Source organism: Phasianus colchicus, chromosome Z, assembly GCF_987193195.1.
Source record: "Phasianus colchicus chromosome Z, bPhaCol1.hap1.1, whole genome shotgun sequence".
Taxonomy (NCBI): domain Eukaryota; kingdom Metazoa; phylum Chordata; class Aves; order Galliformes; family Phasianidae; genus Phasianus; species Phasianus colchicus.
This window is the reverse complement of record NC_143476.1, coordinates 26552099-26567020: the sequence shown is the minus strand read 5'-3', so window position 1 is coordinate 26567020 and position 14922 is coordinate 26552099. Positions and strand designations below refer to the sequence as shown.

General features: G+C 39.9%; 1 protein-coding gene across 9 annotated transcripts; it reads left to right on the top strand.

The window, feature by feature from the left end:
* Positions 1–460: 460 nt before the first annotated feature.
* Positions 461–14188, top strand: CZH5orf63 (chromosome Z C5orf63 homolog). 9 transcript variants are annotated; one of them, XR_016461834.1, is made up of 7 exons: positions 486–606; positions 5355–5475; positions 7859–7915; positions 8648–8879; positions 9439–9600; positions 12807–12927; positions 13618–14156. XR_016461834.1 is itself a non-coding variant. In XM_090131689.1 (5 exons), exons 3-5 carry the CDS (start codon positions 5362–5364, stop codon positions 8825–8827), a joined length of 351 nt encoding a protein of 116 aa, XP_089987815.1. In that variant the 5' UTR covers positions 505–606; positions 1374–1477; positions 5358–5361; the 3' UTR covers positions 8828–8895. The 9 variants fall into 9 exon arrangements, 7 of the variants coding, with proteins under 7 accessions (XP_089987819.1, XP_089987815.1, XP_089987814.1 ...); XR_016461833.1 differs by having other exon boundaries at positions 9439–12927; positions 13618–14188; XM_090131689.1 differs by lacking the exons at positions 9439–9600; positions 12807–12927; positions 13618–14156 and adding an exon at positions 1374–1477 and having other exon boundaries at positions 505–606; positions 5358–5475; positions 8648–8895.
* The last annotated feature ends 734 nt before the right edge of the window (positions 14189–14922 follow it).

The following is a 14922-nucleotide window of genomic DNA, read 5'->3' as shown; positions in this document are numbered from 1 at the left end:
AGATTGATGTCTTCCCTAGATTAGCATCTTTTCTACTCTTACTGCAACTCATCGTGTTATTTTGAGCCCATTTCCAATCTCATTTGGATTTACTCAGGTACTCCAAAACACCCCAGCTTCATACCGTCCACCATTACGGCTAGCAAACATACTGTGTAGTGCTTCAAGCTGTTAATAGAGAGGAGTGCTGTTTTAGGAGGAATCTCTGTGTTTGACTCTTTTTCCTCATTTTCCACTCAGTTACGAGTACAGTTGCTGCCTGCATTCAGTATTCAAAGGTTAAAAAAAAAAAAAAAAAAAGCAACATATCACACCTTTAACATTCCATTCTATCTACGTGGCTTCTGCTTGAGTCACAGGGAACCGGACATTTTCCCTCAAATTCAATTTACCACTGGGAAAAAGAGAGTTCAGGCCCACTGCTCTCTCTGATTTGCTCAGACTGAGTTCACCTTCAGAGGTGAACCTTCCCGCAGGGCCGCCAGCAGAGGGCGGCGGAGCGGCGCCGCGCACGCCGAGGCCGCGCGTCCTCCCCGGGCGCGGCGCGGAGCTGGGCCGTCGCTCGGCTTCTGCCAGCTGGGAGTCCGCAGCCCCGGCCCGCACTGGGTGAGTGCGGCGGGGGCTGAAGGAGGGCGGCGGGAGGCTTGGCGTTGCGGGGCAGCCCTGCCTGGGGCTGCTGTGCTGCCCGCAGCGCAGGCAGTGAGCGGGGCAGGCCGCGGTGGTTAGCTCGCTGGGCGCCTTTCAGTCTGTAGACAGATTTGGCTTCCTGGTGGCGGGCGGTAGTGGGAAGACGTGGTGCGCCGTGGAAGGTTTGCAGATGGAGGCGGTCCGTACAGGGCCGCGTGGCCCAGCTCGCTGCCTTGCTGCCTTGCGGTGTCGCCGTGTTTTGTCGTGTCACGTCATCCTGATCGCTAACAAACCGAAACCCACAGCCGGTAATTCTCTTTTCATGGCTTACCATCCCTGCTTTTGAGTCAGGAGCTGTAGAAAAAAATATGGTAAGCCCCCGCTGACGTGGGCCATCAGTCTGCATCTGAATGTTTTGTGTCGGAAGGGACCTTAAAGCCCACCCAGCCCCAACCCCATGCCGTGGGCAGGGCTGCCCCGCAGCAGCTCAGCCCAGGGCCCCATCCAACCTGGCCTGCGGCACCTCCAGGGATGGGGCACCACAGCTTCTCTGGGCAGCTGAGCCAGGGCCTCACCGCTCTCTGAGTAAAGGATTTCCTCCTAAGATCTAATCTAAATTTCTGCTGAAGCCATCATTCCATTGTAGAAGGCCACCAGATTGATGAGATGTTATCTCCCTTTGTGAAGCCGTACTGCTTGTCTCAGATTACCTCCTCATCTTGCATCTGCCTTAATATATCTTCCAGGAGGATCTGTTCTGAGATCATCCCAAGCACAGATCACCAAGCTGCTGTTTCCCAGATCTTCATTTCATCTTTTCTCAAAAATGGGAGTGTTTCCTTTTTTTCTGGTAACTGGGGATTTCACCTAACATCTGTTTCTCTTTCATATATTATTCCTTTGTCACACTAGAATGAGGGAATTAGTGGAGAGTCAAGTCAGCAGAACAGAAATTTACAAGATTCCTTTAAGACAAACAGCTAGGAGGTATTTAGGACTGGGATCCATCTTAGGCAAATTTAGTAGTCTTCTTGTTGCTGATATGTTACTGTACAGAAAAAGATTTGATTGTTCCAAGCAGTCATGACTGATGAAACCCATGCTAAGGTTCCAGAATGAAATACTGCATCATTGTGCTTTGCATACAGACATATGCCTGTCTGGTCACAGTAATTTCATTTTCAGGTCTACATATACATTCATAGAAAGAAAACAGTATTCAATGCCTAATCTTATCCAAATATGTAGGTAATTTTGTGTATAAAACAACCAGGAACACATGGCAAGAATCTGTCAGTGATTTGGAGCTGAGACTCAGAATATATAATGTCATTGACAGTACAGAGTTAGCGAGAAAGCCATATTTATCTTTCAATGATTGATACTAAGCTAAAGTTTTTACAGCTAATTGTCTTGTCCAAATAATGGCTAGTTTTAGTCTCATATTTTTCCAGCATCCCAAGATGTGGATAGGAAATTAATTCAGTTTGGCTTTGCAAAATACACCATGGGCCAAGTTTGAACTCTGAAGTATCATCAGTTCAATTATTGTGTACTGTTGTAGTATAAGAAAGCAAGGTTTTTAAGTCTGCAAGCATCCTTTCTTTTTACATTTATGGGTTAATTTTGTCTCTCAAACAGGTCTGTATAATTGCCTGGAGGCAGGAGAGTGAAAGCACAGAGTTGAAAGATTTTATATTTGCTTTTAGCATTTTAATTTTTTCATGACAGAAGACAAGTACAACACAAATATGAACGGATGTGAACACTGTGTGGCACTTCCCTGGCTTTTTGTCAGCGGTGAAACTGTCTGGAAGTGACCTGTGAAGCTGGTCTCTGCCTCTCAGGAGCTATGCTTGGCTCAGTGACTGCTGGCACTGGAAGCATGCTTCTCCCATGCTGTTGTGGTGTTGGTGTGTGTGTGCTGAATGCTGCTCAGGTGAATTGTGCAGCTACAATAGGTTTTCCTAGTGTACTTTTAGATATCCCCTTTCACTGTCTTCTGATAAGAAGCAGCTATGCTGAATCCTACATAACAGTAGAAACCTCCTGGGTTCCTGCACCACCACAGCTCTGGGGTTTTACCAAAACCTTAATCTTTTTACTTAAAAGATTATTAACTCCCTCCTGATTTATGTGCAGATTTCTGTAGGAACAGAACCATGGTTACACTTTGGTAAAGCTCGAGTTGCTCTTTGCTAGCACCTTGCTTTATTGCAGATTAAATGCAGCTGTTCTGGCCACTGCACACATACAGATGCTGTTCAGCAACTGTAGGCTTCAGAAACATAAGAAGTCAAGCTGCATCTTCTGTATCGTGGAAACATGACACTGTCTGACACTATCTCACCATCCCTCCGGGCAAGGTGTCTTGGGCTGCTTTGTGCTGGAGGAGCAGAGCACGTCTGGAGCTTGGGCTGAGAGTGGTGTCATTTCATAAATCCGATTAGTTCTTTGAGTCATTCTGCAGCTGGTATTACAGCATGGCCTTAGTGTCATTTTCCAGGGGTGAATAATTTGGCAACCAAGATTATACAGTCCTTAGATGTTTATGAAAACATTCAACCAAAGTCTGTAATCTCCTGCAATGCTCTTCCTTTAGTAGTAGTACTGGTTAATGAAGATTTGCTCCTGAACTCTAAATAAAGCATTGCTTATGATTATTTGAAATTGTTGGGGGAGTAACACGCTGGACTGTTGTCTTTATTCTTGTGAGATCCTAAAGCTCAGTGTTGATAGCAGCATATCCACTTGTGTTTAGTTGGTGTTTTGTTAGTGTCGTCCAAGGTCGGATTGAGATGGAGGGGTCTAAAAGCAGGCATAAAGGAGAGAACCAGAGTCATTTTACATACATCATATGTGTAAGTGGCGGAATAAATCTGTGGATATCTAGGCTTTAATCATTCTGCTGTTCACAAAATAGTATGGGGACAATTATCCTTGTTTTGAAGGAACAAAATTTGCCTTACTAGGCTGGCAACAAAAGCATTCATTTAAAAACTTGCCAGAATGCAAACTATTTGTTTTTTGACTTTTTATCTTGCATGTGAGCAAGCTGACATAGTACACTTCACTGTGCCAAAAATACATCCTCTCTGAGCAGTTACTTAGTGCGGATGTATACATTTCTAAGTGATTGAGGCTAGTTGCCATCATCCAGATTTGCATTTTTTTTCAAAGCGTTTGAAGTTTATTTTTCTATTTGCTGCATAAGATTCTGGACAATGAATTTTCCACCCAGCTAATAAAACAAGAGTGCTGCCGCATGGCGCAGCTGGCAGCAGTGTGACAGCAGGCACTGCTCTGTGCCTGCGGCTGGTGCTCCTGCTGGTACTGAGCCTGGCACACGCAGCTGAAGAACCCTTCTTGTCCCAGGCTGAACAAGAAGCCCCAAGGCCTATTCACTGCACAATATTCCATTTTGGACAACGTTTTCTATGTAGTCAAGGGAAAAAATATATATATATTCTTTCCTAGTATCTGAAATGTGCCCATTCAGGTTGTAATTTTTAAAGGGTAATAGTTTTTATTTGTATTTGTTCTGTTGAAACTTCTGGAGATGTGGCAGATCGCCCTTGCCTGAGTCCTCTGGAAAGACAGGTGTTTCTGACAGCACAATACAGCAGGTGAAGCTGTGCCAAGTTGCACCTTTGATTTTTCTTGTGGTTGTTGCTTAGAAACATAGTTGTTCAACAGGCTTAAGTTCCGTTTCTGCAGTATTTTGTTTTCCTCATTGGGTGTGCTGGCTAAACTTTTCTGTCTTAAAGCAGAGCAATGTAATAGTAATACTTGGAAGTGCAGTGCATACACTGAGCACATCCTAAAACAAGATTATCAATTGCAACTTAGTCCTGCTTTTCTTCTCTGTTATCCCTGTAAACTGTAAACCGACTTGATTGCCGCAGTGCATAATCTGATGGTAAATATTGCCTGTGCCAATGTTCTCTGTGCACTCTCTTTTGTTTCTGTTTGTTGCTTCCAAGTCCCAGAATGTCATTCAAAAATTCCCTTAAGATTAAGATGGGGAGGAAGCACTGTTGTTCTTGTCTTGCTATAGTTAGATGACTTCAAGACTCCAATTTGCCACCCTTCAACAGCAACACTTTCTATGAGTATTTAAGAAAAAACTTCCCCAAAGAAAGCAAGAATATATCAGCGTCTTTCATAAATTAATTTGCTGTTGCAGGAAGGACTCAGGGTGATATGCATGCTTTTATTATACTTTTATTAGCTTCTTATAAAGTTAAATTGTCTTGGCTGCAGCATTTTATTCGCTGCAGGAAGCATTATTTTAATATTCTGATTAGGTACAGATTAGTCATTTGATGGAATAATTTTAACTAGAATATGTCAAGCACTGCAGCAAGATTACTGAGGTTCAAAGCATAGCACTTCGCATTTGGTTAATATCACGTAATTCTTACTAGCATATATCAAGTTGAAACTGTTACGCATTTATGTCAGCGTTTGTATTACAGAATTTAAAAGGGGCATTTCAGCAAGGAAATATATATTTCTTAATGGAGCCACAATTCTTGAGCTATTTCAAACTGTTTCTGGTCTGTCACAGTTTTTCTGATTCAAATGTTGATATGTGAACATAAAAGTGCTGGGAAAATGGTATGTGTATTTTAGAACTGTTACTGAAGAACCACATTAAGCTTAAAATTGAATTTCTTTACTTGTACCACAAAACAATTAAAGTGTATGTTTTATTTTTGCCTTAGCAGGACAATGATATTTTGTTTTCTGAGCAGAACAGTGCAACTAGCAAGTACATCCAGTATACCAGGAAGACAGCTCTGTTCAGCTCGCGTGAATAAGCCAGTATTGACTCTGTTCACCAAGGTAAAAGTATTTTTCAGAATAAAGCATCAATATACACAAATCTTAGATGAAATGTCTTGACCTTTTGTATAGTTTTGGTCATTTGCTTTAAGGGTGTTTTTTCACTCTTGGCTTTTCAGTGCTTTCCTCTCACAAGCAAGTAGTTACAAGCAACAAATGGAGATTTCAGGACTATTCAATCTCAATGACACTGTGGTCCATTTTCTAGTAGAAAATTGTTCTCTAACTGCTAGTGTTTCATCCTGGAAAAGGGCATCAAAGATGAGTTTTCGTACCTAATCTGTTCAAGACAGGCATAAACAGTCAAAATAGGCTCTTCAAAGCACTCATTTAATTTCGCTGCTATATTTGAGGCTGAAAATATATCAGAATAGTACTGATAGTATACAAGGAAAAAGAAAAGTCTGCTATCACCCTTTCTTTTGCTTTACTGGCTCTGTAAAGCTAACAGGAATAAAATAGAAATAAACCTTTGTCTGGGGCATAGGCTGTTAGGATTCTTAAGCACATGTAGGAAACAGGTGTGATGAATGGTCATCTGTGAGCTACTGCCTTCCACAAATTGTTATTAAGAATCTGCTTTCTCTGCAGAGGTCTTTTTCACTTTCAGATGGAATGGCACACTGCAGTTGACTGCATTTATGTCATTACATAATTTCTGAGGTTTTTGGTAGAATAACATTAAATGCAAAGCACTGAGAATGTTGATATCAGTATGGCAGTACTTGTTGGTGTTGGGTGAGGTTCACATGATTTTCTCTTCCTGAATAAAGTTTATTCATTCCCTTCCTAGCTGTAAAGGAGTGTTTAAACTGTGTAACAGAGGAATAGATTTTAAAAGTCCTCATCAGTTGTTTCTTAATTAGTGGAATGCATTCTTTAAGAAGGACAGTACTGACAACTTTCTTCTCTCCTTGCCTGATTCAGCATGAATTCATTCACAAAGCAAATGTGATAAGGTAGAGAATAATGAGCTTAGCTTTAGATTAATAATTGGAAAAAAGCTCCTTTGTATGATACTGTGTCACAAAATTTTAAACTAGTAATACTGTATGAAATAAAATTTTCTGGGAGCAGAGTTCAAGTAGCTCTCTAAACTGTCCTCTTTGGCTGAATGTGTTTTTAATGTAAAATGTTTTTCATGTCTCGTATCACTGTCAGTTGCAAAGAAGAAGGCATACTGCTTTAAAACTAATGACTGCTCTTAGTTTATACTTATTAATTGCTCCTTCCAATTTTTAAGAATGAAAAGAGAAGGCAGGAAGGAGCTATGGCTTCTGTGACCACATCAAACTAGTAGATGATAGCATTGCCAAATGCACTTTTGGGTCTCTAGTATATTGCTCTATCCAAAAGCCACAACATAAACCCAGAACTGTTGATGTTTAGCATCTTGCATAGGTTTTCAGAGCATAAGGATATGTCTCTGCATGAAAGACAGCTTAGATTGGATCTGCATTGAAAGTAGAGTTTAATCCAGATGAGTTTACATATGGGAAGTAAGAAATAGCTACTTCAGATTAACTCTATATTTAAAGAAGCCATAGAAGGATTTTTAAGTGGGAAGGAGTAGGTCTTTTCCAGCTGTAAGTGATGTTTCATGACAGAGGAACCCCTGTATGTTTTGCTGTGTGAAGTATAAGCCAAATTTTGCTATTACAGATACTGAGGCAGCATGCCTTCATGTGAGTCACTGTTCCACATGAGCAGTGCTCTGACAGTCCTGATACATGATCAGCAGAAGTCAGCTGATAGCTACAGAGAAAGTCTAGGGAATTTTCAGTAAGGAGAGGTTTTCTTGAACCCCATTGCAGGTCAGAGCTGTTTGCCAGTTCACTTTGCTGGAGGTTTGTTGCCCTCCTAGCTGTGCAGGTTGGGAGGGAGTATCATGTTTAATTTCCATCAGACATTGTCAGCCTATGTCATGCTATTTGAACTGACACTAGTGACTTGATCTGAAGCGGAACAGAAGTCACTCATGTGAGTCCCTCACTTGCTCCACTTCTGACTGGAGCATTATGGGCAGTTGTTTCCAACTGGAGATGGCAACACTTTTACCAGCAGCTGCTAACCAAAAGAAGGGATGTGTTTATGGCCTTATAAACCATTATGACTTTCTAAACCTTTAGAATAGCAGTTGAAAAATGTTAATTTGTAAGAAAAATAACAGCAAATGTATGGTTTTTGTGGGTGAAGCAAGAGTAATTTCTTTTTGTCCATGCTGCAAGGATAAAAATTTAGAAAGCCTTAAGACATGAGAGAAATGGGGGAGGGAAACAACGTTTGCAGTAATGATCACACCTGCCTGTTTTGTACTTTACAGTGCCGCTAATTTATGTGTTCTACTTTGTGCTATATGATGGTCTCAATTTTTCCCCTTTAGAAACCTTGCCCTCTTTGTGATGAAGCAAAAGAAGTGCTTGAGCCATATAAGAGGAGGGTAATGTATTTCAATACTGTACACATTTTATATAGAGAAAAAATAGTTCATGAGGAGTCTTTCTTTCTTTGAGAAAGAAAATTGCTTGGATTTATTTGCATCCATTATGTTTTCATGGGTGACCTCTTCAAGACAATTTCAGCACTGATTTCCATAAAATTCATTATCCAGAAAACATTTTGAGACTATGCAGCTCAAATAAGTATTGGCAAACTAAACCATCATACACTTAATTGCAAAAGTTTTTAAAATCACTGTACTTGCAAATACTGTTCCCTGTCTAACAGGAGTTTATAATTCTTATGGGGCAGGTGATGATACCATTTGGGAAGTATTTCGGTAAATAGGCCTTCCAATGTTTCAACTGTATTTAAGGACAGTTTTTATTGTTCTTTGCCCAGGGAAGAAATTGTTAATAGTAGTGTTTGAAAGGTATTGCACTATACTGCTTGACACTTTGTTGTAGCTAGTACTCAAAGGAAAGGGGTTCTGTAGAAGGAATCAAAAGTACCTTTCTGGATTGGAGTGAGTCCTTTGCAGATGCATAGCTAAGGACTGTGGCTGCATACATTTTGTTGCCACAAAATGGGCAATTTTTGCAATATAGAAGAATAAATCCAAAAGCACAAAGTGAACCTTATTTCATTTCTGAAAAAGAATCTTGATAAAAAGACAAGCCAGTTTTCTTTTCCACTGTCTAGTATGTACTGACATATTTCTTTTCTCTCACAGTTTATTTTGCAGGAGGTGGATATTACCCTTCCGGAGAACTCAGCATGGTATAATAAATACAAATATGACATACCTGTTTTTCATTTAAATGGAAAGTTCTTTATGAAGCATCAAGTAGACATTCAGAAGTTTGAGGACCAGCTTACAAAGCTGGAGATGCATAATGATGGAAACCACTGAAGAAAATACAGTTGTTCCGGTGTAGTTCTGAAACAACTGTGCAAAATAAATGGTATGAAGAAACAGTACTCATTATCTGGCCTTACTTTTCTTAGAACTTGTTGTACCTATGTTGTTAAAAAAAATTGGGTGATTCATATTCTGTTTTGTATTAGTCATTCAGTCCAGCTGCCTCAGTAGCAACTGTACAGTGCATCTGCTGTCTTCCTAGACTGTGGCTTTTCATTGATAGAATAAATGTTGCTCCATAGCAGCAGAGAAAATGAAATGTGCTTTGAGATTATTAGTATGTGTAAACTGCAGGTCTGTAAGAGACAGGAAGAAGTATAGGAGTCTGTCCCAAGTGCTCATTTTGAAACAGAGAAGAAGGCTGTAAATGTGCTGTAAATGATAAGGACACTTGATTAAAGGTGGCATATTCTCAGTGAAGGAAAGTTGTACCTATAGAATAATCAGCACAATCTGATGAAGCTGTTATTCATACATAAACAATTGAGTTTTTTTCTCATGGGTTGAACATGTTGCACATAAATACATTCTATCTTCTACTGCAAGCTTTGAGCTCCTCAGTACTAGAGCTACTCCCAAATACATTCTGTCTCCTACTGCAGGCTTTGAGCTCCTCAGTACTAGAGTTACTCCCCATCACAACTGAGGACGAAAGAAGAGAATGAAGTACAATAGAGCCAAATGAACAGGATCTGTAATGGAAGCAATATTTATTAACTCCAAATTAATTTCTACTAATGCCATTAATTTCAGACTATAAAAAGGTAAGGGACAAACCCAAAGAGTTTATTTTTAATTTTTCTGGCTTAAAATAATAGGATTTCTCCCTTAGTTTCCAGTTACATTCTTAAAAAAAAAAAAAGAAAAAGAAAAAGAAAGAACCCATAAGTTAGTACACTGTCTTTTGCTCTCCTTAGAGATACTTGTGGCATATTTGTCCATCATTATAAACCAAGTGAGCAGAAAACTTCTTCCTCCAATTGTATTATGGGATCACTGCTTGAGCCTATGGGCTAGGGTTCTGTGGTAATTCAATCCATTCTTTATACTTTCTGACAGAAGGGAGTCAGATTTCTTTCACTCTACAAGACAGCTGTAAATCCATTTATCATTTGGCAACAGTAGCCTTTTGTGAAGGGTACTGCAGTTCTTTTAGTGCGTCATTGGCAATGAAAATATGTATGGTAAACAGAGAATGCCTGTGTTGAATATATTTTCAGAAGCAGGAGAAAAGCAAAAAGTCAGCTGTTCTAAGGTGAGTGGTGTGTAATAAACACTGAAAAAAAGTCAGCTTAAGATAGAACCTTGATAGAACCTTCTAAACTCATACATATGTGCTGCATTTCTATTCTTTTGTATCACATGTTCTCTCTTTATTAAAAATGTAAGCAAGGATGCTTAACAGACACAGTCTTCAGAGAGGGAAGAATCCAGACAAAAAACTCAGTAAGAACAGCAAGCTGAAATTCACTGAGATCCATTACAGGCTTCACCTCTTAGGGTACGGTTGAATAAGAAAGCAGCTAATCCACTGCTGTGAAGATGGGTAGTCCACTATGATACCATCCTGCAGTGTCATCTTCTATTGACTACCCAATTCTGATGGATTCTGCTAGAGGAAAGCTTTCTGGGCAGCAAAGGGTGAGAAAAAACTTTTTTCCAGTTCAGCAACTTGAGTGCACTCTGCGAGGGATTTGAAAATATCTGAGAATTGCTAGACGAGAGAACTGTAAGTTGTGGAGATTGTTAAAAAAAAAAAAAAAAAGATGGAATTTCTTGAGAATAAGTGACAACCCAAGTAACGAAACAAAATATTAAATGTAATGTTTTCACCAACAGGAGAAAAAAAAATGTGGAACCTGTTACAACAAAATGCTTCTTTCATTGTGTGCTGCGGCACAGTGTTGCCCTACCCACAGTGCTTTTCACCATTAAAATGAGCACAGGTCCCTAGAGACAAAATCTTCCACACTTTCTGCAGTTTATAATGCTGTATGTTTGCCACGGGGTACCGTTAAATAATATGTCTGAATTATCTCTTGTGTCAGCAACCAAATGCCAAGATCTTTCTTTGTAATTTGGGATGGTTTCAGATAGCCTGGATTTTTCCATGCTGAGAATCTTGTAATGAGATAACTGACACACAGTGCTTTTCAAGTATACATCAAACAGTTTTCTAAAATACACCATTATTATCTCAAAGATACACAGGACAGAGGTCTTGCCCCATTTCTCAAAACACATAACTGACAGAGGCTGGAATAGCCATCAGAGAGCAATTTTCCTTTAGTTTTAATAAGCTCTGTTTTTGTGGGGGAAAAAAGGAAGCCAAAAGCAGGTTACTTCATTGTCCTTATTCATCCAGGCTGTGGAGGTTCTCTTCTGTAGTCAGTGGCAGATTTTCTTCTTCTTTACTTTGTGACATGGACGGTAACATGAATTTTATAATAGCTTTTGACTGTGGCTTAGCCTTTATCAGTTGGATGGAGGTTTTCTATTTTTGCTGTGGGTACTAGTGGTGTATAATACGGAGAGGAGAGGCGACTGCCTCTTCCAGCTCTTCTTCCAGTTCAGAATCAAGCGCAGCCCTGTCTTACGCACACCTCATCCTATTTTTCTTGTCAAGGAAAGGTAGCCATAGACCTCTCTGCCAGCAGCAGGCCTTGACTTCTGGGTAGGTGTGGAAAGATCAGTTCCAGCCACCCAACCTAATCACCACTGCATCCTTTCAAAGCCAAACATGGGACATAATGCCAGACCTTCCAGCAGTGTAGGAAAAAATGCTGCTGTTCTTCTGTTTCAAGGGAGCAGAAACTCTTGGACACAAAGATGAAAACGGATCATTAATGTGGAGTGCAGGCTTGCACATCTCACAGGAGTGGACCTGCAGTCATTTCCAGGTGAAAACCCCACAGGACAGGGTGATGGGCAAGAGGATGGTAGTTCATTTTGGACCACATGTGCTGCAAGGTTCTCACTGCATGTTTAGGTTCTGTCAAGGTTGCAGATGTTAGTAGAATTATATTCAGGCATGAGCACTGGAAGCTATCAGCGTAATAAGATGTCTATATTAATTTTAATAATATCTCCATTCATTTTAACCAGCTAGAACAGTTTTTTGAGAATGGAATTTATTCTTCTGGAAACACTGTTCTTCCAGGCACACAGATTTAGGTTTTTCCATTTTTGTTCCACAAAAGGAGATTGAAACCAGTTTTTGTGTCTGAAAATAGCTGTGCATTTTTATGGATCTTGTCAAGTAAAGTTTTTTCACTTCTCCCTATGTTCTTGAGTGTATTGCCAAAAATGATTATGTTTCAAACTATGCTTCTCAGAGTAGTTTAAGAAACATCCTTTTCTTCATTAAAGTCATAAGGTTGGATATCAGGAAAACGTTTTTCACCAGAGGATGGTGGACATGGAAGAGGCTGCGCAGGGCAGTGGGCATGGCCTCGAGCTGCCACAGTTCAAGAATCATTTGGATACTTCTCTCAGACACAGGGTTTGGGTGGTGCTGTGTGGAGCCAGGAATTGATCCTTATAAGTCCCTTCCAAATCAAGATATTGAGAAGAAGAGTTAAAGCAAACTATCTCAACTACGCTTCCTTTGCTTGCTGTATAACAAAAACTCCTTCCTTATCTTGCCCAGAGGGACTGTGGATGCCCCATCGCTGAAGGTGTTCAAGGCCAGGTTGGATGGGGCCCTGGGCAGCCTGGTCTAGTATTAGATGTGGAGGTCGGTGGCCCTGCATGTGGCAGGGGGGTGGAGCCTGATGATCCTTGAGGTTCCTTCCAACGAAGCCATTCTATGATTCTATGATCTTTCTTCATTTTATGTCCAGCCATCATATCAGAGGCAGTCTAACCAAAGAGTACAAGAACTTCATTTAATTTGTATAGTCATCATTAAGCCCATTATATAAACAGCGTTAAAATGTGGTTTCTTACTGAATGTTGTCCAAAATGGCAGATAGAGGAAAACTGATGGAAAGCAAGCAGGTTTTCTGAAGATGACTGCAGCCTTGACATTGAAAGTGTAGACATGCACAGTGACTTCAGACTCAACATAGACGCCTACACTTTCACATCTGGTAAGATGGCCTTGTGAAGTTTGGTGGTAAGGCGTATTTACTCCACAGGCTGTGTGGGTGGAAAGCAGATGGGCTTATAGAGAATGTGTAACAGAAGTAGTTGCAATTAGAAAGATGCTATAATGGTGACACATAACTGAAATACTTCTGAAGTAATATCAGCGATTCTTCTCTACTAAATCCAGAGCTGGGTTGGTACTTTTCTGTGTGTGAGCAGTATGCTTTGAAACCTTTGTGATTCACCAAAGCAGCTGCTTTATGGCTGAAGTGGCTGTAGGGTTTTTGAAACCTACATTTGAATAGGTATACTGCATGCTGCTTCCATCTGTTTGAAAGATTTCAGGGAGTGGGGTTTGGGAATGCATTTGTTTGCTGATAGTAATGGCTTATGAAGCATGTTATTGTTCATTCATAGTGAAGTGGCCCCTTCTCAGCTCTCTTAATGTCTGCTTGTCAAAGAGAGAACAAACCCAAATTTTGAGTAGGCTTTGCTAGATCAGTCTAATTTTGACTAATGTTCAGAAAGGTAATTTTCATTAAAGCAAGTATTAAAAAAAAGGGGAAGGGGAAAGAGATTTTTAAACTGCAGTTCTGTGAATAGCTCTGATAAAAAATATTAGCATTTAATGCAATATTTTAATCCCAGACATTAATTAAAATAGTTTTTAATCTCTTCATTTTGTTTTCCAGGACTGTATCTATTCCTTTTCATTGTAATTATGTCCCTTCAGATTGGATTTTGCTGTCTGTGTTTCAAGAGACTGCGTGAGGAAGTTTGCTTTCATGCAGCCATGGCTGATGTAAAACTGAGGAGCAATTTTAGGACAGTTTTGAACATTGTGACCATAATGCTTTTTAATCAAAACCACATGGGAATTGCATTTCTGCTATCTCTGTGAGGATAATATTAGCCAAGTTTCATCTTCTTCACACTGTGCTTACTAGAGTCTTAGCTTTGTGCTAAGAGCTCCTGTGGAGGCATTCTGTAAAATTGAATGGAGATTAAAACTAATTGCTTTCTATATAAGTCCTGGTAGAACTTTGAATAATAAGTTGAAGAAAATGTCTTTTTGGTAAGGTGGGTTTTTTTTTTTGTTTTTTTTTTTTTTTTTTGCTATTAAAAAACTTTATGTCACAGAAGAGGTATTTTCCTCTCATGTCCTGCAATATTTTAATAATAGTAAAGATTAGGCATTGTGTGGTTTGATTAAAAAAATTTGAGAACAGTGGAATTAAGAAGTGGTGTGATTATTGAGAAACATTTATATCCCCAAACTTTAATCAGTTCAGCAGCAAAATTTGGAGCAGAACTTCCAGATGAAGATTTTGTGGACATTAGTCACAGTAGGTTTCTAGCCAAGAAGAAGGTAACTGTAACAAGCAGATTTCAAATTTCAGATCTGAGCTTCGGGTTCTGAAAATACCACATATAAATTCAACAGAGAGGTCACTCAGTAGTGTGACATGAGACAAGCCAATATCACAATTTTAGAAGCCAATCCAGTGCATTTTGCCACTGTGCTATTGTCTATTGCGCACATCTGAAAGGTTACATGAGCAGAATTTCTTAGCTTAGAAGAGCTTTAGGAAGAACATTTCTGTCATTCGCCATTGCCTCCAGGCTATTCGGTTCCATAGTGAGAAAGGGTAAGAGTTGTCTAGACTCATCCTTTCCTGACCTGCTCTCTACAGCTGTATTGGGTACATATGCGAAGCACTGGTTCTGAAAACGAAACTATACAAAAAAAGTACCTTGTTAGAAATACATTCTGAATGAAGGAAGAAGTGGAGGACTTGATCATTCAAACTTTTAGTCCCTCCTCTGGTTTTTAGGTCTTCTCACTTTTGCCTCTGCTTCTGGAATGGCTGAGCCATAGTATTCCCACCTGAGAATATTCAGTCGGGGCTGCTTAATGAATTGAAGTCAGCACAGTATTGAAATGCATAGCATTGCCTGATATAATTCTGTGCCCCTGCTTTAATTTGATCTATTGA

What these genes read in the sequence shown, in the direction of transcription:
- CZH5orf63 (XM_090131693.1), top strand. Translation starts at nt 5,362, where the DNA reads ATGATATTTTGTTTTCTGAGCAGAACAGTGCAACTAGCAAGTACATCC. An exon ending in TATTGACTCTGTTCACCAAG is followed by an intron (nt 5,476 to 7,858) that starts GTAAAAGTATTT and finishes TTTCCCCTTTAG; the next exon opens with AAACCTTGCCCTCTTTGTGA. An exon ending in TTGAGCCATATAAGAGGAGG is followed by an intron (nt 7,916 to 8,647) that starts GTAATGTATTTC and finishes TTTCTCTCACAG; the next exon opens with TTTATTTTGCAGGAGGTGGA.